This window comes from Calonectris borealis, chromosome 2 (assembly GCF_964195595.1).
Source record: "Calonectris borealis chromosome 2, bCalBor7.hap1.2, whole genome shotgun sequence".
Classification (NCBI taxonomy): Eukaryota; Metazoa; Chordata; class Aves; order Procellariiformes; family Procellariidae; genus Calonectris; species Calonectris borealis.
The window spans coordinates 13,478,522-13,499,634 of NC_134313.1; the positions used below are offsets into that span (position 1 = coordinate 13,478,522).

The 21,113-nt window shown below is 41.9% G+C and overlaps 1 protein-coding gene across 1 annotated transcript in view; it reads right to left on the reverse strand.

Moving 5' to 3' along the window:
- FER1L6 (fer-1 like family member 6) overlaps window positions 1-21,113 on the reverse strand; it is a 71,166-nt gene that overhangs the window by 37,502 nt on the left and 12,551 nt on the right. Inside the window, exons 8-19 of the mRNA XM_075144527.1 lie at window positions 19,876-20,032; window positions 18,647-18,833; window positions 16,855-17,047; window positions 15,446-15,789; window positions 12,157-12,265; window positions 10,213-10,393; window positions 6,098-6,218; window positions 4,603-4,703; window positions 3,876-3,966; window positions 2,959-3,078; window positions 1,688-1,840; window positions 164-350 (exon numbers count right to left, since the gene is read on the reverse strand). Coding sequence (XP_075000628.1) covers window positions 164-350; window positions 1,688-1,840; window positions 2,959-3,078; window positions 3,876-3,966; window positions 4,603-4,703; window positions 6,098-6,218; window positions 10,213-10,393; window positions 12,157-12,265; window positions 15,446-15,789; window positions 16,855-17,047; window positions 18,647-18,833; window positions 19,876-20,032 — 1,944 coding nt within the window. The remainder of the gene's footprint in view (window positions 1-163; window positions 351-1,687; window positions 1,841-2,958; window positions 3,079-3,875; window positions 3,967-4,602; window positions 4,704-6,097; window positions 6,219-10,212; window positions 10,394-12,156; window positions 12,266-15,445; window positions 15,790-16,854; window positions 17,048-18,646; window positions 18,834-19,875; window positions 20,033-21,113) is intronic.

Consider the following 21,113-nt stretch of genomic DNA (forward strand, 5'->3'; position numbering starts at 1 on the left):
CAGTGGCAAGACTGACGACTTGGCAATGAAACCAACCCTTTCTGATTAAAAGATGCTAAGTCGTGATCATGTTAGAACAGATAGAGGTTGTGCCACCCTCTGAATTAGAGCTTTTGGGGCCATGTCTCTTAATTGCTAACATGGAGAAGAAACAGTGCCTTACTTTTATACAGCAGGCAGGCAGGTGAGGGCACCACACTGTGCCCTGAGTTGGTGTTAGATGGAAATTCAGTCTCATATCCTACAGGCAAATTCTCCATGATGCTGTGGGCATAGCTGGCAGGTCCAAGCCATAGGTAGATGTCCACCTTTGCCTGCACAGTCCAGCCCAGCGGGCGCTTGCCTGGTAACTGAAGAAAAAAATCCACCCATCACCAACACGCTCAAGAAAGAGGCATGGCTGGATGCTGAGTCCTACCAAGCCAGAGTAAAACAAAGGATCATTCACTGAGTTGATATACTGATAAATGGCATTTCTCCACAGTGAGTGGTTCTGAGACTCATTTAGCACAAGGAATTTCTGTGATTCTTAGGGAAGAAATGAGTAGTTTTCTCGGTTGAAAGTCTATGTAAATGGCATACTACCTAACATGCAGAGGTTTGTGCAGGCTACCTAATAGCTGCAAGCATATCAGTGCCAGCTGATACCCTACTTTTCCCAGACTTCAACCCACTTTCCATTTCATGCAGTTTTGCTGGTTTCCAATAGTTAGTCCCATGTATTACTAAAAGTATTACTCCATTGGGCAGGTCAGAAAACATATTCCAATATAAAAGGTTACTAGTCTTGACAAACAGTACTATTATTTCTTTCCTCTCCCTTCCCACTTCATCTAGGTCTGCTAAGCTCAGTGTTTAGTATTATCTGTTCCTAAGGTAATTCTTGATATTGAAGCGGCTGGAGAGTTAATTATGGTATTTTTTTGTTCATGCAGGCAAATAGTACTGTGCTTAACAAGTACCTATGGCATCTATCAGGAGCTTAGATATTTCTATCTGTTCTTTAGCTGTGCTTTACAGGAGTGCGCCCAGCAGCTCCAGGTGAAAAGCCACTAAAAAGTCATTATATGAAGTTACTATTGTCTTGTGTGTTTGGGCTTTTCCTGATGGCCATAGTGACCATTACATTGCATAATATTCCACTGCCAGGTACTACCGCTCACACTGCCTTTGTAGGAGTATATCCACTAAGACTTTCCTTCAAGATGAATAATCCCATAACAATATTTTGGACATATATTGGACAAACATTTTCAATAACAAGCTTGAATAATTGCTGTATTACCTCTGAATACCTAGTTTTCCTTGTTATCTGGGTTGCTGTGTGCTGATCTCTTACCAGTCTCCTCCTGGACTTTCACGTGCTGCATTCTGATGTCTTTGCCAGCAAAGAGGCTGTACCTCTTCTATCTGTTTATGTCTACAGCTATAGATAAACAATGCTATATACTTGCCATAACAAGTAGTGAAAGAATTCATTACTCATATACCAAAAGCGTGGCAATGATACAGTGTTTAAAGGACAAGCATAAACATAAGAAGCAAACATTAATGGATGGGAGATATAAAGGTGTACACATTTTAGTACATTACAAAGATGAGCCTGCAAAATACAATCCCTGGAAGACATTTGAATACTGAATGCTCCCCAGGCATTATCTGTGTTTGCAGAGCACCCCAGACTTACTTTCAGGAAATAGGTTTTAATCTTCCCACAGTCCTTGCCTCTCTGCTCTTTCGCTGGGGAATAGAGTATGTTTTTTGCTGGGACTCTTGCATACGCAACTCTCTTGTTGCTGCTGAGCATCCAGATAAACACATCAGGTACCATATTTTGTGGCTGTTAAATGATGAGGAATATTGAATTAAAACTGAATTCTTTCTATGACCCACCACCATTATTTTTTGATAAAACACTCAAGAGCTCATTCCCTCACGGCTCCTGTGGAGTGGCAAATGTGCACCCAGACTAAAAGAGGTTGTCACTTCATGCTTTGCAGTCCAAACCTACATTCCTAAGCACAACTGAAGGTAAAGAGCTTTGTAGAGTGATTAAGGAGCACCCATTCTATAAATCATTTCAGCAGAAACTAAACCTAAAAATCTGGGTACGACTCTGTCTCAGGAAATAACTTACCCACAGACTGCATAAGCTGGAAGTACCTGCCATGGAAATACCATCAACTTCATCTATACCAGCAAACCAAAAAGGACCAAGGCCGACCTCAAGCACGGGCATACCATTATCTATTGTCCTTGTGCGGATGCTCCATGGCATCGCCTTGCCCTGTCCCAAATAACATTTCCCCAAGCAAAGCCTGAGTGTGGTTCGAAGCAAAGACCAGCTGAGGGGCTGTTCCCAGGAGGCACTGTGAGCAAGGTCACTCTGTTTTGGGAAGGAAGAGAATTTGGGCGTAGGCTGCAAACCATGCCAGGCTGTGCCACTTGCTCTCTGAGGCAGGAAATAGTCATGTTTAGTTTGCTAGCACAGGCAGCTCTCAGAGGGACAGCACTCCACTGGTTGGATTTTGGCTTGACCAAATATGTCCATTCTTCTGTTATTCTCAGGCTTAGTAGCATGTCTAAGCAGTGTCCACTCAGTGAAGTATAGTATAGAGACCCCTGAGTTCATACCAGTCCAAATCACTACATCCGTACAAGTGGAGACATGAATTCAGATCAAAAGCAGGCTGTCTCCAAACCACCAGGGCACACATGGGATGGTCTTATTTTAAAAAAAAAAAAAAGAAAGAAGAAAAATCTCTCCGTACCACATCCTCTCCATACCACATAGCCCAGTGTTTCCTACCCCAGTCTGTTAACAGCTCCATTTAATGCAAAACAGGATTGGGTCCAGACATCCAAAGGAGGAGGCCAGGAGTTATTACACACATGAGATTATGAAAATCAAAGTCAAGCCCTGGATTTTAAATTTATCTGAATTTCTGTGTGGATTACCTCATCAACCAAGAATCGAATTTTGTCTATAAAGCTCTGAGTCTCACGCATCATTTCATCCAGTGACATCTTCTTTTTTTGCTGCTGAACAATTCCCTTGGCATCACTGGACATTGCTTCCTGCAGTCAGGAAAGACAATATGTATTTTTTATGCATTATCAAGTAGTTTGAACTGGACACAGAAGGAGAAAACAGTCTTTGATTCAAGTTGAAAAGAGAAGATGGAGACACTTGCTTCAAGGTAACGATTATCTTTGTCACAACAGAAGGTGATCAACTCTTTGGAGCTGAATAACATAAAATGTGAATGTCCCCCATTTTCTCTTTGTTTGTATGTATACTGTATGTATGGAAGTCCCAAGAGACATGTGATTACCACCTAGAATTATTGGGCCTCAGCCCTGACAGAAGTCACAACCAAATTCTGTGCTACAAACAGTAAATAAAGCTAATAAACATTGAGATGACCTCCACCCAGTTTGGTTTCCTCACACTGGTTCCCTGGAGAAGGTGACTAGGTCCAGGAATATCAAATGCCAGACTTTACTAGTCTTGAAGTTCAGCCCCACCACAGTAATTAAATGCCTAACAGCAGTGTTAATTTGATGTTTTTCCACTGAAATCAGCATCATCCCATTTTAAGATGCATGGAAAAGAAAAATCAACTCATTATTATAATGTCTTATTTGTATTTAAAAATAACATGTTCTGAATTATTTTAGGCTCTCTTACAACTCTTTATTAAGCACAGCAGGGTTTATTAAAAAAAAAGCTCTTGGATTATATGGATACTATATTCATATTAATTACAAAGCATTCCAGTATGGTGAAATCAAATAGAAATTAAAATGTATACAACCAATGTACTTTCAGTTAACACCACTGCATCAATACTTAAAGGAATAAACACACATACCAGCTCTTGCTTGAACAGCATGAGTCTCTTTTTGTCCAAAGCAGTGTAGTTCAACCCTTTGGGCTTCCTTTCAGCAATGGTAATGAAGGCCCTAGGACACAAGAATAACAGGTTCTTTAAATGTGGGGGTTTTTTTAATTACATTGGAATGAAATCTTCTCTGTCTGCTGCAGTACATGAACCAGAAGACAGAGATGCTGAAATTCTCTAAAATAAATATTGAGCACCTATAAGATTCAAAGAATAGAGTCCAAAAACTATGCACCACATAGTTTCTGTGAAACAGGGTTAATATCTAGAAATTAGAGTTTATATCTATTTTTGAGCCCAATCATGCCATCTGACACAGAGCCCATTGGGTGATTTATCCCAGCATGTGGAATCCTTTGTTTTTATCTTAACCTTGTCCTTTTTTACAGTATGTCTCACACACTTTATTAAGTCCTACTTATCCCATATACATTCTATTCTTAGAGTCCAGAAAGCCAAAATAATATGACAATGACTGGCAATAGTCTACTGTCAATACTGAATATTGAAAATAACAATAAAATATTGTCTCTGTATAAATAGAAACTGCAATTTGGGAAGGCCTTTGCTTTTATAGCAGAATAAATAAAATATGTATCTCAGTAAGTTCACTGTACTTTTTTTTATTATCATCAGTTTCCTTGTCTACCCAACATATGAAGTTGATTTTCTGTATGCCTCTAGTAAATGCAGTTACCTGCTTTGATTGATAAAATCATTTAGGGTGGTCCTCATTTTCTCCTCAGATGCAATCTCTGAAACCTTGATCAAGTCCTTTACTTGCTCTAATGATTCTTCCTATGAAAAACACATGAAAAAGCCCTTATGTAAAGGAGGGCACTTTGTCATTCTGCCTGTGTTATAACACCATTATTCACTGTATGACTAGCAAGAATGAGGGAGGCGACTTTGTAACCTGACAGAACAGGACCTTTGATATATCACTGCGCTTGAAGTGCAAAACTCCAGCAGCATGATTTATTTTGACCTTTCCCCAGTCTCTCCAACTACTAGTCCAAGCTACTACTGCTTGGAGCAGCTTTGTTTTCGCACTTCTTTGGTGAAGATCAGTCAGCGGGAAACATTCTCCACTAGCTAGGAGGAAAAACTGTAGTTACAGAAAGTCATAGAATCATTAAGGTTGGAAAAGACCTCTAAGATCATCGAGTCCAACCGTCAACCCAACACCACCGTGCCCACTACAACTTGGTTCTGTTTCCAGCCCTGCTGCTTGAATTTAGCAAGTTGCTGGAGTTAACTTCTTAAACTTTAGCGGGCACCTGAATCCGTATGCAAGCTCTACCGCAACACCTACTGTTATCATTGAGAAATGGAGTCTGTTCTTACAAACTAAAATAAATGGCTGGATTTCCAGCAAGGCCTGTGAGTATTCAGGTACACTGACAAATATATCTCTCCATACATATATATACAGATGTTTAATTTTCAAATACCTGGGTTCGAAATGTTGGCCTATAAACCACTGTCTTCTCATGATACAGTCTTGCATGAGTATGACTTCAGTGTTGTTGCTCATGAGGTATATGCAGATAAATGAGGGATGAATCAGACTCTTAATCTGAGTGTCCCAAATTAAAATATTCAACATTAGAAGTCACTTTAAAAAAAACCCTACTACTTTCTTGAGACTGTTGATAGCCAGCTTTAAACGAGGGTAGAAAAAAAGATCATTATGGGAAAACACTATGTCTAGGGCATCACAGTGACTGCCCATGAGACGATATGCCGTTTCAACTCTATCAATGTTTTTAGGAAAACTAAAACCAAGAAGTGTCCTTTAAAGAGTCTCCAGCATAAACACAGGTTAAACCATGTAATCTGGGCAAGAAGACATCAGAGGAAGAGCCACAGGAGACAGAATTATTCTATATCTCATATTTTAATTGTTTGACTGTTTTTACAAAGAATAAAACATTTCTGAGAAAAGAAGACAGCCCTACAGCCAAAAAGAAAAAAAAAACAACCTGTGGACAGGAATACTTGACTAGCTCTAATAGACCAAAGCAATTTGGAAAAAAAAAAGAAAAGGGGCTGATATCAGCTCCTCTCTCACAAAATGAACAGAAAGTAATGCAGTTGGGGGAAATTTTGAAGGCCTGTTTTGGGGAACATGACCTCTCACTGCCATACTCTGCTGAATACATGAGCCTGGGAGGATGGTTGCCACTTACCAGGTGATCTGCCATTTTCTCAAGGGTGTTGGAAGAGTACAGACGAAAGGTCTGGTCTCCCCAGTAGCTCTTGAGACAGATACAGGGCTTCCTCTCGTCGTACGGCAGATACTGGTAGTTCCTGTGAAAACAAAGTATGGAGCAGTTCATAAAAGTGAGAGAGGAGTTCAGGGGAGGCGCAGGAAAGAAGAACTGTTTGGTGCTCTCCCACAGCACAGAAACCAAAGACATGTCAGGATGTGTTCACATGTGCTAACAGGTAAATACTGGGAAGAACAAACACAAACATCACTTACGCTACCTGTGAGATCCCTGAAGAGAAAAAGCTTGAAGTCAATGGATCTAATTTCAGTGCTTTTCAGTGTGGGAGAAAAGCCAGGCAAAGAGGCATGCAGAGAAGGTCTGAAATACTGTTAATGGTGGGAAGCAACAAGGGAAAAAGGAGCAAAGATTAAAATCTGATCACCTCTTTAAGAGCAAAGGTTCAGCACGCTGCACAGAGGGAGAGGCATGGCAGAGTCTCACGACCACATTACTTTCACAAGGTGCTTTTTTTCAGAAGCAATAGCTAGTGGAGATTGACATTCCTTGGCAGAAGCTGATCTGCAGGACCCTGCTTAGTAAAAGTGATACCAAATTCATAATATCTCAGTGATAAAATGCATCTGCTGCTCTCTCTTTTCTCACTTTTTATCTGAGGTCCAAGTTGCCATATTGACTCTTTTTGTAATGCTGCTTTCTTTGGGTGTTCAGCTGTATGAGTGTCTTGTACTGAAAAAAATGAGCAAGATGCCAGCATAACCAGAGGCTCTGCAGACTTTAATGCACACCTGCCACAAAGCCTGATGTTTGATTGCAGTTGTGGTAGGCACTATGTCAAAACCGTGTACCTGATAAGCACATTTTCCTCCCTTTATATAAATACTATATACTATTAAACACCATGCTCAGCAATATTGGATTTAACACTAGAGGTCTCATAATCTTCCTTACTAATGGTGGGACAGTGGAGAGCTTTTTAATGGATATGAAGCTCTATAAACTGCTTTATGTTCTTCTGGGAATGTCTCTAACCCAATGCCACCAATATGTGCTCTGCAGCTGAAAAGGGGCTGTACTGGAGAGCTATTTTCTAGTGTATACTTGTGTCGTGGTTTAGTCCCAGCCGGCAGCTAAGCCCCACGCAGCCGCTCGCTCACTCCCCTCCGGTGGGATGGGGAAGAGAATCAGAAGGGTGAAAGTGAGAAAACTTGTGGGTTGAGATAAAGACAGTTTAATAGGTAAAGCAAAAGCTGCGCACGCAAGCAAAGCAAAACAAGGAATTCATTCACTCCTTCCCATCGGCAGGCAGGTGTTCAGCCATCGCCAGGAAAGCAGGGCTCCATCACGCGTAACGGTTACTTGGGAAGACAAATGCCATCACTCCAAACATCCCCCCCTTCCTTCTTCTTCCCCCAGCTTCATATGCTGAGCATGACGTCATATGGTATGGGATACCCCTTTGGTCAGTTGGGGTCAGCTGTTCCAAATGTGTCCCCTCCCAACCTCTTGTGCACCCCCAGCCTACTCGCTGGTGGGTGGTGTGAGAAGCAGAAAAGACCTTGGCTCTGTGTAAGCATTGCTCAGCAATAACGAAAACATCCCTGTGTTATCAACACTGTTTTCAGCACAAATCCAAAACATAGCCCCATACTAGATACTATGGAAAACATTAACTTTATCCCAGTCAAAACCAGCACAACTTGCCTTGTGACCCTTCAGTATTTCTCCACAGAAACTGATTCCCTAAATAATAAAGAATAAAACTACCCGAGCCTCCCTGCTCTCCTGCTCTTCATGATGTTCAACAACTGGCAGAAAAAATGGTTGAATTTTCCATTTCCTCTCCTCTGGGAGAGGCTGTGGTATCCAAGAAAGGAGAGTGCACTTGGTATGGAGAGAAGACTTGACTTCTTCCATTTCAAGGTCTCCCTATCTGAGCACAGCCAAATTTTTAGAAAGTCCTGATCATCCACTCCTGAAATCCACAGCCTCAATAGGCTGAGTTGCCTAAGCATGGGCATCCAGAAGGGGCTGGGTCTCTCATGTTTGCTTGTAAGGATGCCTCAGATACCCTAAGTCATTTCAGATAGAAGTGGGCACATGTGTTTAACCACTAAGCCAAGCCCACAGAAACCAAATCACTTGTCACTCTTGAGCATCGTATCCATAACTCCTAATTTCCACACATCCCTAATAGGTTTATGTCAGAATTTTTCCTGTTTAAAAAGATGAAGATCTTCTCTACAACTTCAGTTTACTGCCCTATGGGATATCAAAAGAGAAACAGAATTTCCCATTTACTTTCTCCTTTATAACCAACAGCAAAATGAGCATTACCCATTGAATTCGGTGCATAGCAGAGCTACACAGGTCTCGGGCAATCATCAGTTTTGGTGGTTTCATAAGAGGGAAAAACAATTCAACTATCTCCCAATGTCAGAACGTCTTAACCTGAAATCCATAGAGCTTATGAGTCTTTTTATGGGATTTACTAAGAAAATTATGTAGCCATGAAATAACTCACATGGAAGACTGAACTTTCACATCTATTATTCCCTCTATGAGAATTTGGGGGAACCACTTTTTCATTGTTAGCTTATCCCTGCTATACATTTTGACATAAATGTGGAAAATTCCTGGCAATTTCATGGTGTCTGCTTTAGAAGTCTTATTGCTTTGCCTGCTCCTTTAATTAGTTAGTGGTTTTAATCTCCAAAATGGACTCTTGTTATTGTTTTCTATCGATTCTAAAATGATTTCTATGATTCTAAAATGCAGAGTTTATCTAAACTATTGGATATCCCATTAAGTACTGATTAATACTAAAAATATCCAGTGATGAGACCAGTAAGATTCCAATATGAAATGACAGTCATAAAGTCATTAGTTGGTATATGTGGCTGGCTAAACTGTTTTAGATAGCACAGGAGGGAAAAAAAGATGTAGCATTTTATATAAATTTGAGGAAAAGGGATCTTCAATAAGAGAAAAGATTGTTAGTATTGGAGTCAGCCAAGAAGCAAATAGCTAATTTGAAGAATGATTCATTCTTTTACAACGGTTCTTTAAATCTAAATTCTTGTTAAGGGAAAAATTAAAAATCCCATAGTCTCTCAGGAAGGATAATAACCCAGCATGTACCCAAATCTGCAGTCCTGTTAATGAGGAGAGGCAACTATCTTTAAGTCAAACATGGTTTTTTGACCCTTCTCTTTATTTATTTGCTACAGAAACAAAAATTTCTACCGTGGTACTTTCATTCATGTTTTCTTCCACTAGCTCTTATTTAATCTGACTGAGCCATTGATTACAAGAAAGGATGAAAGTACTTTTTAACTTCAGGGAGGTCCAACAGATCCAGGTTGATTCTTATATCTGTAAACTGCTTGGCAGTGCCTAGCCTTCAAATGAAAGAGGTACCATCTAGTCTTGGCACTCAGCAATATCGGGGATCATTCTACCTACCAAAGCAACAAAGAAAATATTTCTTTTTATTAACATCTTTGAAATGAATTAAACCTTTTCACTTTGAAGAACTGTTCTGCATGTTTTCATCCACTGCTCCATTCTTTTTTTCAAGGACTATTTCCTCCTACTTCTGTTACTACTTGCTATTTAAGTGTACATCTATAATTATTAGCTCTGGAAAGTGTTCTGGGAAGCTGACCAGATTTCAATATTTTTGATGTGTTACTCTGCTGCTGGAGCTGGTCATTGGGTGGCTGTTACTTGTGATCAGAATATGGGATCCTAAACCAGGGATAGCACTGAAGAAGCTGCACTTTCCTATAGCTTTCTAATGTATAGTTGGTATAACGCAGCCCTTTCAGAAACACCAGAAGTTCAAGCGCCCATAAGGCCAAGATCAGAAGGTGAGTGTAAAACGGCTCAGAGCCCATTCACTTCAGTGCAGCCTAGAAAATTTACTGTTATGAAAGATGTAATTGAGGATTTGAAAGCCTCAATTCCACACAACCTGTTTAATGCTGCCAGGGTTCATTAATGAGTCCCGCAGGATTATTAAATAGGAACCAGAGTCCTGCATGATAAGGTTTTGAAACACATATCCTCACCTGTTCCCACATGTGATCAGTGGCTTCTCAGGGGGTGTGGTGGATATCAGGGGTACTCCAAGGTCATGAGAAATTTCATCCTCCCCCTCATGCAGCAGGCTTTCTTCTGCTTCTCCATCGTGTATCTTCTTTTTCCCTCCAGCTCCTGCTGACACCCCATCAGTAATATTTCCAAAGTTACCTAGAGACACATGGATACAAGTGAAGAGATTACTAGCTTGGAGGTGGTAAACCTGAATGAGGTTTAAAAAAAGAGAAAACCCAGCCATACCAGTGGAAAATCATTGTCCCCTCCTGTTCATTAGCTGTTCTGGCCATACCACAGTTTATAAAGGTCCTGAAAGGGTATGTCTGTCCCAATGACTCTTCAGACTCCAGGGCAGTGCTTCCTTACCGGCCCTATGTGATATATACCTAGTATGCTACCCCCATCACTAAGTGATGCAATCCTCTGGTTGCTGGCCCCCAGGAACTTCTGCTTTTGCTAAAGAAATTCAGAAGCAAAACCAATACTGCTGTTGATATTTCTAGACCCACAAGCCCCAATATATGATTGGTTTACATAGCAAATGTATGTCGTCTTTACAGCATATAGATGATCATTTCAAAATCTGATCTCAGAAGTGCTAAAGCTCATTTTCAGACAAGCAAATTTTGCATAGTAGGGTTGCAGAGTTAGTAATAACAATGCTTTGAGGCCCCAGCTTCAAGCCTAATGCCAGACAACTCTGCTAAGGATACAGCCATCTTCTCTGATAGGATTTTGCCTTTAAGGGCAATTATCAGTACTGGGAAAGAGGTGCATCCATCAGACTGGTAATTACCGATTTTATTAGAGACAGGCAGAAAACATTCCCTGCAGGAGAAGGGTGTGCTGAATCACCCCATACGACATCCTGATCTGGAGTTTTGGTTCAACTTTTCCTGTAAATAATGGCCATTTGCCAAATTGGATCCAAATTTCAACTGCTGTTAGATGTTCAGGTCCGGATTCATCTTTAGTATTAATTCTGACAAGAATCAGTATAATTTCCTGGCCAACTATACAAATGAGTTTCTTGTCATTCTCAGCTCTGCTTCCTGCTAAGTTTCAGCAGGAATCAATATCACTCATTGATTGCCCTGTTTGTCACAGACATCTCTCCCTGCGCACATAGCCTTACAGTTGAGCACACTCAGGTACACGCTCAGGTACACAAGCACAAAGATGGGAAGTGCCAGGGTGCTACTGTGCACTTCTGGGGCTGGTACAATGGGGCTAGTATAGCAAACCCCTGCAAGGGAAATGAGACCAATTCGAGCTTCTCTCTTAAGGGAAATTTCTTCTGCTTTGAAAATACCCACTCAATATTCATGGAAATATCTTCGTTTTCTCTTCAGTCTGCTCCCAGGGACAATTCAGCTCCACCATGAGGAGATCCCTCATGCAGTAGAGTCCTGCTTTACTCAGAAGGAGGACAGGATTTACCAGGAGGATCTTAGAGGACAAGCTGGTGCATGCATTTTGAGGCTTGGCCACACTCACAGACCCACACGTAGCTCAAGGTGTTGGCCAAGACGGTCCACATGGATCCTCCCTGCAAAGGGGCTCCCTCACAGCCAGGGACTAATTGCAATGGGCACCACAGAATGAGCTCTGCTCTGAAGTAAATTATTTAAGTTTGGTCTCCCAAGAGATTAGGAGGCTAAATACTGGATGAGTTGCTGTATATAGTGGGTGAGAGCATTTGTATTAATACAGGGCATCTGGGAGTAGAGGCAGCTAGGCATCAGTATGCCCAGCTTGACTGCTATCCAGAGAAATGATGTTCAGCATTTAATTCAAATGTAAGTCCTACTCTGAAGCTGACTCTTGAACCCTGAGACACAGCTGTCAATAACACGTAACTTCCCCTTGCTCCTGAGACTCTCTCTCTGCTTTGGAGAAGAGCTTAACACACTTACCCACGGAAACCTCAAAGGTTATTGGCTTGTCCCCAACCTTCCTATCAATCATTGTGGCTTCAAAAAATGTCCCAAAGAGGAGGAATTCCTCAAATTTCTCTTCATAGATCTATCGGAGAAGAAGGAGGCAAAAAAAAGACATTTATTTTACCTTCTACTCTTTTTTACAGCACAGAGGAGTCTTTATCAGTCTCTAGCAGCTGTGTAACTGTCGTAGATGTATCTGTCTGAGGTGGTCAGTGAGGCACAATTTGTAGGAAAAAGTAATACCTTTTCTTTGAGAAATTGATATGATTGGAAAAAGAGATAAGCCTGTATGACTTTGGTCTTGTCAATATTGTCCAGTTATATCATAACTGGTTCCATAAATGTCACTACCCCTCACTTCATACTCTGCCTCACCAGTAGTTGCTATTAAATGGTTTCAGCATCTTCACATACTCTTATACCATCATTCAAACTATACATCTATGGCAGTTCACAGGCAGTTTAAGAGCACTCCTTTAGTGGAAAAGCAACAAAATATCACCATCCCGATATGTCATTTGTCAGTGAGTGTGGCAGCAGTCTTCCTTTGCATTGTGATAGTAATGCATCCAGGCAGGGGAGTGCTCACCCAGCTCTGTTTTCCCCAGGATGACTTTAACCTACTGCCCATGTGTTTGTACTACGAAGACTTTGACCTTGCCCAAAGTCAAGACTTTGACACTCAGCTCCCAGTGACACCAGTAAGACACAAAGATTTCTGGTATCCACATTTTAGATGTGCAAAAGCCTACTGAAACAAAGCAGTCCTTCTTTTTTTTTATCCTGCTATGTTTTAAACCACAGACCCAAAGGTGGGGTCTCAGTGCGGGGGGTGCAGTCTTCCGTTCTTTGCCTTCCCAGGCATCGCGGCACAGAAACCAGTAACCCAGTAACTTTGTTGTCAGCTTTTGACAGAATTTGGAAGCACAGGAACCAAAGGGTCTCAGCACAGCAGCACACCCTGAAAAGTGTAATGACCTTTTGTGGAGTTTTAAGATTCTGCTAGGCTCTGTTTAAACCTATTGGAGACCCAGCATCTGCTTGTCCCTGGCACACACTCTCACTCAAGGAAGGCCAGCTAACACCTCTAGCGCTTTTGGGTCGTTAAAAAAACAAGCTATTAGCCCCAAACCAAGACTAAGCTCAAAGGATATATTTTATGGTTTGAGTTCTCCCCAAATTTACACCTTGACTGCCACAATCTCTCCAATACCAACCCTACTCATTTCACAGCATGGGCACCAGTGTACTGAAGCCCATTAGGCAAGATCAGTACTAGCTGCTTTTGCAACAGAGTGAGGCAATGAATAAAACATCAGTTGTATATGAATATTTGTTTCCCTGTCTTTTGCAAAGCAGAAAAAGCTTTTGACACAGCCCATGATCTCTTCATTTTGAAAAACCTCTGCTATACACACTAAAAGGGCACAGGTCTTCAGTGAAAGGGTTAGCAGCATCACATGTCAAAGCTAACACCACAAACAGATTGAAGCTCCAGAGAAGCTTTAGCTTCCCTGCACCTTGATTATTTTCAGCACGAACCCAGAGCATAGGGCGCCTACTAAAGCTGAGGATCAGAGACTATGACACACACATCTATCTCCCATTATAAAGAAAGCAAATTGCTTTAATGTCTTCTTGCTGCTGGAATAGGTCAATAAAGTTGTGCTGTGGGACTGGGTAATTTCCTTCTGTTGTCTCAGAGGCTCTACAAGACATTTTTTGCCTTATTTGTAATGTCTCCAGTTCCTACTTTTCCTTTCAGAGTGTTGTAATACAATTATTGTGTCTATTGTAGCATGAAATATTGCTGAATGTCAAAAACAAAACAATATCAAACATCACTGTATTGTGTTGTTGTCTTTTACTCATTCTGTATTTGAAACTGAGGCACAGGAGCCAGAAATAAATCCTTATTACTACTATTAATATTTATTAGTGTTACAGCAGGGTTTGTTCTTCTACCTGAAGTATTTAGCTAGCACCTAAGACCATAGTGTTTGAGCTGCTCACAATAATGGATTTCTTCCATATAAAGGAAAATCTATATGGAAATAAATTTCTTCTCATGCCACCTCTATTACAATCTTCAGAGAAGAACTGAGGGACTGAAGCAATTTACAACTGTACGAGTATATAACGCAAGAAGAGGGCACAGGTTTGTGCAACTGGCTCGCAATTACCCATGCCATTTCTCTGCTAACACACTCCTTGACCTGTGCCAGCTAGCACTCATGCCAGCAATGCCAGGGCACAGACCAAGGAAAAGCACTTGTCAAGGCGAGGCCTCAAGACCAAAGAACAATTTCTCCTGTCCTATTTACTTGTAGAGATGGAGTCAAAAGACCAAGAATCAGATCTAATAAAGGACACGGACTGCCTTAAGCACTGAGGTGGGACTCCCACTACAAAAGCCAAAATTTTGATCAATGACATACTGAAGTGGGAAGAAAATTGGTTATGAGAATATTTTTCTTCCTATTTATTGGGTAAAAAAACCCAGAGCTTGCATATGCACCAATGTGCTGTTGCTCCTAGATAGTGATGTGATGGAGCAGAGAATCAAAGCTCAAGTACTGGCTCAGCACCTGAGCCCACATGCCCTGCCCGAACTGCACAACCTTCCCAAAGCACTGTAGCACGGATCTTCCCATGGTGTAACCCAGTGCAACAGGTGGAGTTAGGAAAGTAACATCAGTTAACACCAGTTGAGACTGAGCACAGGATTTGCAGCCCCTCTTCTAAAGAGATTAGCAATCTAAAACCACATCGACAATGCAGGGTTAAAGCAGGAGAGTAAAACAGGCTAGGCTATATCTCTCTGCATTTGCACAAAATCTGTATCAGTGATTCCTTACTGACTTCAATTCACAACTACCAATTTTCTCAAATGAATGCAGGAAATCAGACTTTATAATTACCAGCTGCCCCATTGGCTCTCTGTCATTTAGCAGATATGACATCATATAAGTTTCTAGTAGGAACACATCGATGCAGTTAGTGCAGAAGGGACGATAGGACAGAACACTAAGTTTTATGGAAACCAAGTCCTACTTGAGAAGTTTTTATGAGTTACAGGTACGCATTAATGGTCCATTTGTGCTGCATTATTATGGGAAGGTCCCAAGACTACAGAGGCATGGAGAAGCTGTAGGGAGCACAGAAAAGCAGTATTATATGGCCTGAACCCAAATACACACATCAGTGCCATCCTTGGAGGTTTAGGGACACATGTCAATCAATCTCTTAATATCATACCAACCTCTGAAGGCACATCAAATGGCTCGACTTCCACTTCAGTTGAGTTCATCTTATCTGAAGGAGAAGCTGACTTTCGATCCTCTCCTGCTTTCTCAGTTTTGTCTTTTCCTTTGGGTGCTTTGAAGTCTTTAGATGGCAATTTGACATTCTTGATAATACTTGAAAACTTTGATTCATGGGCTCCTCCTGAAAGTATCTCCACAGCAATCTCAATGAAGAGACGTCCCCTGAAGGAGACCCCTTCTCCAAAACCTTCATTAAGCTCCTGGTGGTCATCCATGAGGCTGTGGTTCCTGGGTGAGCCATAGAGATTGATCCAGGCAGGCCCAAACGTAGGCAAAAACCCTGGAGATAAAGCACCATTTATGGCATTTCGATTGGGTGTTAGCACGCTCTCCTCACTGTCTGCTCCAAGAAATCTTGTCTCTTGTACACCAAAAGCCAAACCTGGACCCATTTCTGTGCAGGTGGGGACCACCTCCTATAGACCACTGTTTTGCAGGGCAATTCTTAGGCACCAAAGAACCTCTGCCAATACCCAACCAGGGACTCTGCTGGTATGGAGCTCTTTCTCAGAAGAGAGAGAGCACGTTTGTACCACATGTGCTGGAGCAGGAGGCCTATTGCACGTCTTGAAAAAAAGAGCTTGCTCCCATAGACTGAGGGCTGGGACATGGTGGGAGAGGAACGGAGGCTTTCTCACCTTGTCCAAACTGTTCCCAAGCCCATGTCACTACTCAGTTTATATGATTTATCTTTTATTTTCTGATTAAGGACTTAGATATAAATTTGAATTGCCAACTTTAAGGAGTTACTGTGCCTTTGCTGAGCTGTGATAACTGACCATGTTCCACACATAGATCACACAAGATAAATAAGGCTATACATCATATAGACTCAAACATCAGTGAAAAGACTCCAGATAGTGAGCTTTACCTCACATATGTGAGGACAAACACATTAGTCCATGGTACCTCCTTAAGCTGTGATAGCACCCAGCTGAACCTTACCTAAACACTTTGCTCTTACTGGGTAGATCAAAAACACAAGCCTGCTCTGCCCGTGATTTGCACTTTGTGCTTTCATCGCCCAACAGAAACTCACACGAACTATAAACTTACATCAAGTCATCCCTAATGGACTAGAACAGACTATTGCCACAGTCACAAAAAAGGCACCAAATTATGTAGCAGCCCTGTAACAAGAAAGGCAGTGGCAGACCACCATGCACCGAGCACAATGTAATATAACTTCAAATTAAGCAAGAGAAGGTCTCTCAGAACCAACAAAAACTATGGATGTTCACTTGAGCTCTGGGCATTCCTAAAACGGGATTAGCCAGTGCCCAGATCCCAAGCAAGTAGTTTTTACCATAAAGGCATATTCTGGAACAGACATTTTCCCCTTTACCTTTGTCACCATCTTGTTCATTTGATATTTTCTTCAAGTCAATGAAGTGGGTGGCTAAGGCCACATCATTCATGCTGCCTTCATCCCAGACCTGGATTTTGACTCTTCGGCAGAGTGGAGGGAACATTTCCTTGAAGATAATCTGCTCGTGCCATACCGGATCTGCACAGTTCTTTTGCACTGTTGTCCGACCCTGAAATGAAAGTCCAGCAAATTTAACCCCAGAGGGGTCAGACTCGGGAGAATGGCAATAAGTGTAGCACAAATTACACTTAGCAGCATCTCTCTGGTCATTTTTAAAGCACAAATATCCTATCTTGAAAGTACTTCAGCTTTTCTATTAGCTTGTTTATTTTCCCCTCCATATCTCATAAAAGACCACATTATGGCTAAAGCATTCTCACCTGCACACAGCAGAACCTGGAATAAGATCTAATTCTTCAGGGCCCTTATGCACAAAACGTATCTGTGAAGCCAGACTTTGGCATTTCTGCTACAAACTGCACATCTTCAAATGGCTTTTGAAATACCTGGGTAGTGGTAATGCAGCGCAGTTTGTCTCATAAAAGATGAAATTCATTAAAGCTGCCAGGCTGCATGTACCAATGGAATTACCTTAAATGAGGCAATTTATCTAGTATAAAATATGATTACTCTAGCTTGCGTTCCGGGCATATGCCTGCGTGCTAGTGATGTAGAGACCAGAGCTATTCCTCCTAGCCTGAAGGAGACAGCAGGACCATATCACAGTCCATGCAGCCACAGGCTGTGGCAGGCCTTCGACTTTCACATTTGGTGGGGAGAACCGAGTCAGGAAACCCGCCAACGATAAACCCATGTTTTACACACCAGCGTGCAAACTCACATTAGTGACCCATTCTTACGTCTCCTTCAGCCCCCTATCAAACCTGAAGTAGCTGCATGCGTTTGACCATTTCAACCCATACTAATTTGAGATGTAATTTGGATTCACAACACAACACAAAATCAGCACCAAGGGCCTCATTCTCATGCCCGAAACATCTGTAAAGGACTAACTGGAGTTCTCCCTAAGGCTTCCTTGCAGACAGAAGGTATTGCTGGCTTAAAACCATTTCCAGTTTGATTCTTTCCTTATTTACACCAATAATCAAGGCAAGCTCCCTGACACCGTGTTTCACGGGTGTACCCCAGAGGAACCAGGCCCCTGGACCTCCTCTGCACTCCTCTTCCACCGAAGTCAGAAGGCCCCTCTCAGCAGCTCTCTGTAGCACCACGTTTGATGTTGAAGGAGCTCCAGGAGCAATGAAGCCAGGCAACACCGAGACAGAGTCTACTCAAATGCTTCCTCTTCTGCTACTCACAGAAAAGCTGCAAGGGTCCTGAATTACAGCAGAGTAATTCAGAAGTCAATACACAGCCCTAAAATCCATACTGAACCATCTTTACTGATTTCAGCCCTTTCCTTTTTTCACTCTAGGGAGAACATAGCACTTACCTGACACCACACTGAGTAATTCACTGTCTTGTAACTTGATGTTTTAGTTACATATCTACAGAATTATTTCCCCTCCTGCTACCTGATTCTAACCTACTGCTGTGAGGCTGATATTAGATCTGCTGGCATTAAGTGTTTCCATCACTTTGTTCCTGCATAATTTAAGAATTGAAAATTTTCTTTCTGATGACAGAAATATGTGTTTTACTTAATTTATGTAACTATAAGTTAAAAGACATCAGGCATAATCAACTGCCTGTAGCACAGCTAATAGGAAAGAAGGCCTACATTTGTGATCAAGAGGATCCCAATTACCATTTGACCTGCAAACATGACCACCACATAGGGATCCACAAGGTCCTTACTGTCGCCTATGAATGCTTTGGTGACATTGGCCATGATGCTAGAGTTCATCTTCGGAAGTCCTTGTGCTTTATAAATTCTCACATAAAATCTGGCCCATGGTCTTTCAGATGGAAAGCCTTTGGGGATCAAGAGGTTCCTGAAAGAAAAAAGAAACCATTTCCTTAAAATTGAAAACTCAGACAATGAAGTGATATTTTTTCCAACAAAATTGTCATATCAAGTTATCTGGCGTCCTGAGGAGACACAAAAAGGCCTATGAATTTGCTTCTGCATCTAAACCAAAAACATTTTCTGGTTACCATGAGAAAATTATATAGCATTACTCAGCAAACTTGTCTATGTGATACAGAACCAGGTCCGGTTAGATCAAGTTGCTCAGGACCTTGTCCAGTAAATTCTGAATACCCCCAAGGATGGAGATTCCCCACTCTCTCTGGGCCCCTGTTACATCTGATCTCTTCTGAAATTTCTTTGTTCTAACCTGTGTCCAAAACCTCTCATCCTTCTATTGTATTCCTCTGAAAAAAGTCTGGCTCTGCCCTTTTCATGTAAGATGCACCTTAACCTGCTCTTCTTACGGCTCAAGAAACAAACGCCCCCGCCCCCCCGCCCCTTTCCCTGTAGACCACGTGCTCCAGCCCTCCATCATCTTGGTGACTCTCCATGGACTTGGTCCAGTATGTCAGTACTGACCAGAAACATTGCTCCTGTAAAATTTAACGTATGCTGGCAGCATACTTCACCACCTTGAACTTCTGTATTTTACAAGGAGAATGCTAATGCACTTGAGTTTATCTAAGGATATGGAAAATATGCCATGGACACACATCTGATAGAGGAGAAGGAGTAGCTTTTCCTCATATTTTTTCTTCTTACTTCACTGCTTTTCAGAAATATTTAGCTGGTTTCAGATCAATGAACCTTCTGTCAGGGATAATCTGGCACTTATCCACAGGCCATGGTCAACTCTATCAGCTGCAGAGAAGTGACCCTAACATGCCCTTCAATTTAGTTGAAAGGATTGTAAAAACTCTCTTTGAGCCCATTAGAACAGCCAAGTGTACAATGCTATCCTGCTATTAACCCTGACTTAGCAAGGAAAGGACTGAAAGGAGGGCAGAGGACTCTTGAGGTACTTAGTAAAGAAGAAAGCAGTAAAAAAGAAACTATTGCAGTACTTTTCAATCTGCTCCTCAGTATCAGCTGTTTTCTGTGTAGCTTGTATTGCATCACCCTTCCCAGTCACACTGATGTCACACTTCACGTATCCCTTGGCTCCCGTCCTAATGTCAGCAGGGTCTGTGAGAAGCGCCCACTTGTCACAGAACTGATGACCTGTAAGATGGAACAAACTTAAGCACCCAAATAGGGGATGTAAAAAACCCAAATATTTCTCCTCTCCACTCCCAGAAAGTGGGAGAAACAACATTTGTGCTTTCAGGAGGATCATGCTGAAATACACTTGTTTACCAGGCACCAAAATGTTGTGTGACCAAAAAGGCAAACAAAGGATTGGTCTCGAGCTCATCAGAAAGAAGGTAATTTTCATCAATGGTTACTAAGATCAGTGACTAAAGACCACTGGAAGGTTGGGTGAGATTTCAGCAGTTGAATTAAGGCTGAGGCTTTATGAGGAAAGGCCAACTTTTTGAAGAGAATTGTCTGAAGACCTCAGAACTCTCTGGCAGCAAAACCCTTGCTGGGAGCTGTGGTCAGGCGTAACATTGGCAGCCAGCTGAGAAAGGGAGGAAGGAGAGTGGACAACCATCAGAGGAAGAAGCAGCAACCAGAAGCAGGTTCAGCTCTATCTTCCCAGTGGGAAAATGCACAAGACAATTCACCCACAACAGCCCTTGCTGCAGCCCTGCTTGAGCAACCCACCTTGAGCAAAGTCCTTACACCTAACATTAAGTCCTTGGCCATCACCTTGGGTGTGGAAAGGAGTGGGAGGGAGAGACCAGAGTGTATCAGGGATACGAGCTCAAGATCAATCCTCAGACACCACCCTCCTGTAAAAGTGTGAGCAGGAAATACAGGAGAGAATTAAGAGACTGACGTAGTCTGAGTACAGACGTAGACTGCTCACTTAAGTCAGGTAATTCCTCTCTACTGACTCTTGCAGGAGCCCTGAAGAGAGGGTGGCCTGAATGACTCTACACTTTTGCCGTAACTGGGTGACATCTATAGCAAGTGGCCTGAATACGTTCATTCCCAAAGACTGAGAAGAGACCAGGTCCTTGAGTACTTATGGAAGAGAGAAAGATATGTGTTTTGTGGATGGCTGTAAAAACGGGCCAAAAAAAGGACATGTCATCTTTTCTTAGCTTCAAATTTCAGAAAGCACTGGACATCTCTGAAGACGGCAGGTCAAGTGGACCCATGGTTGCCTCTTTGTCATCTCCTTCTTCTCTCTCCT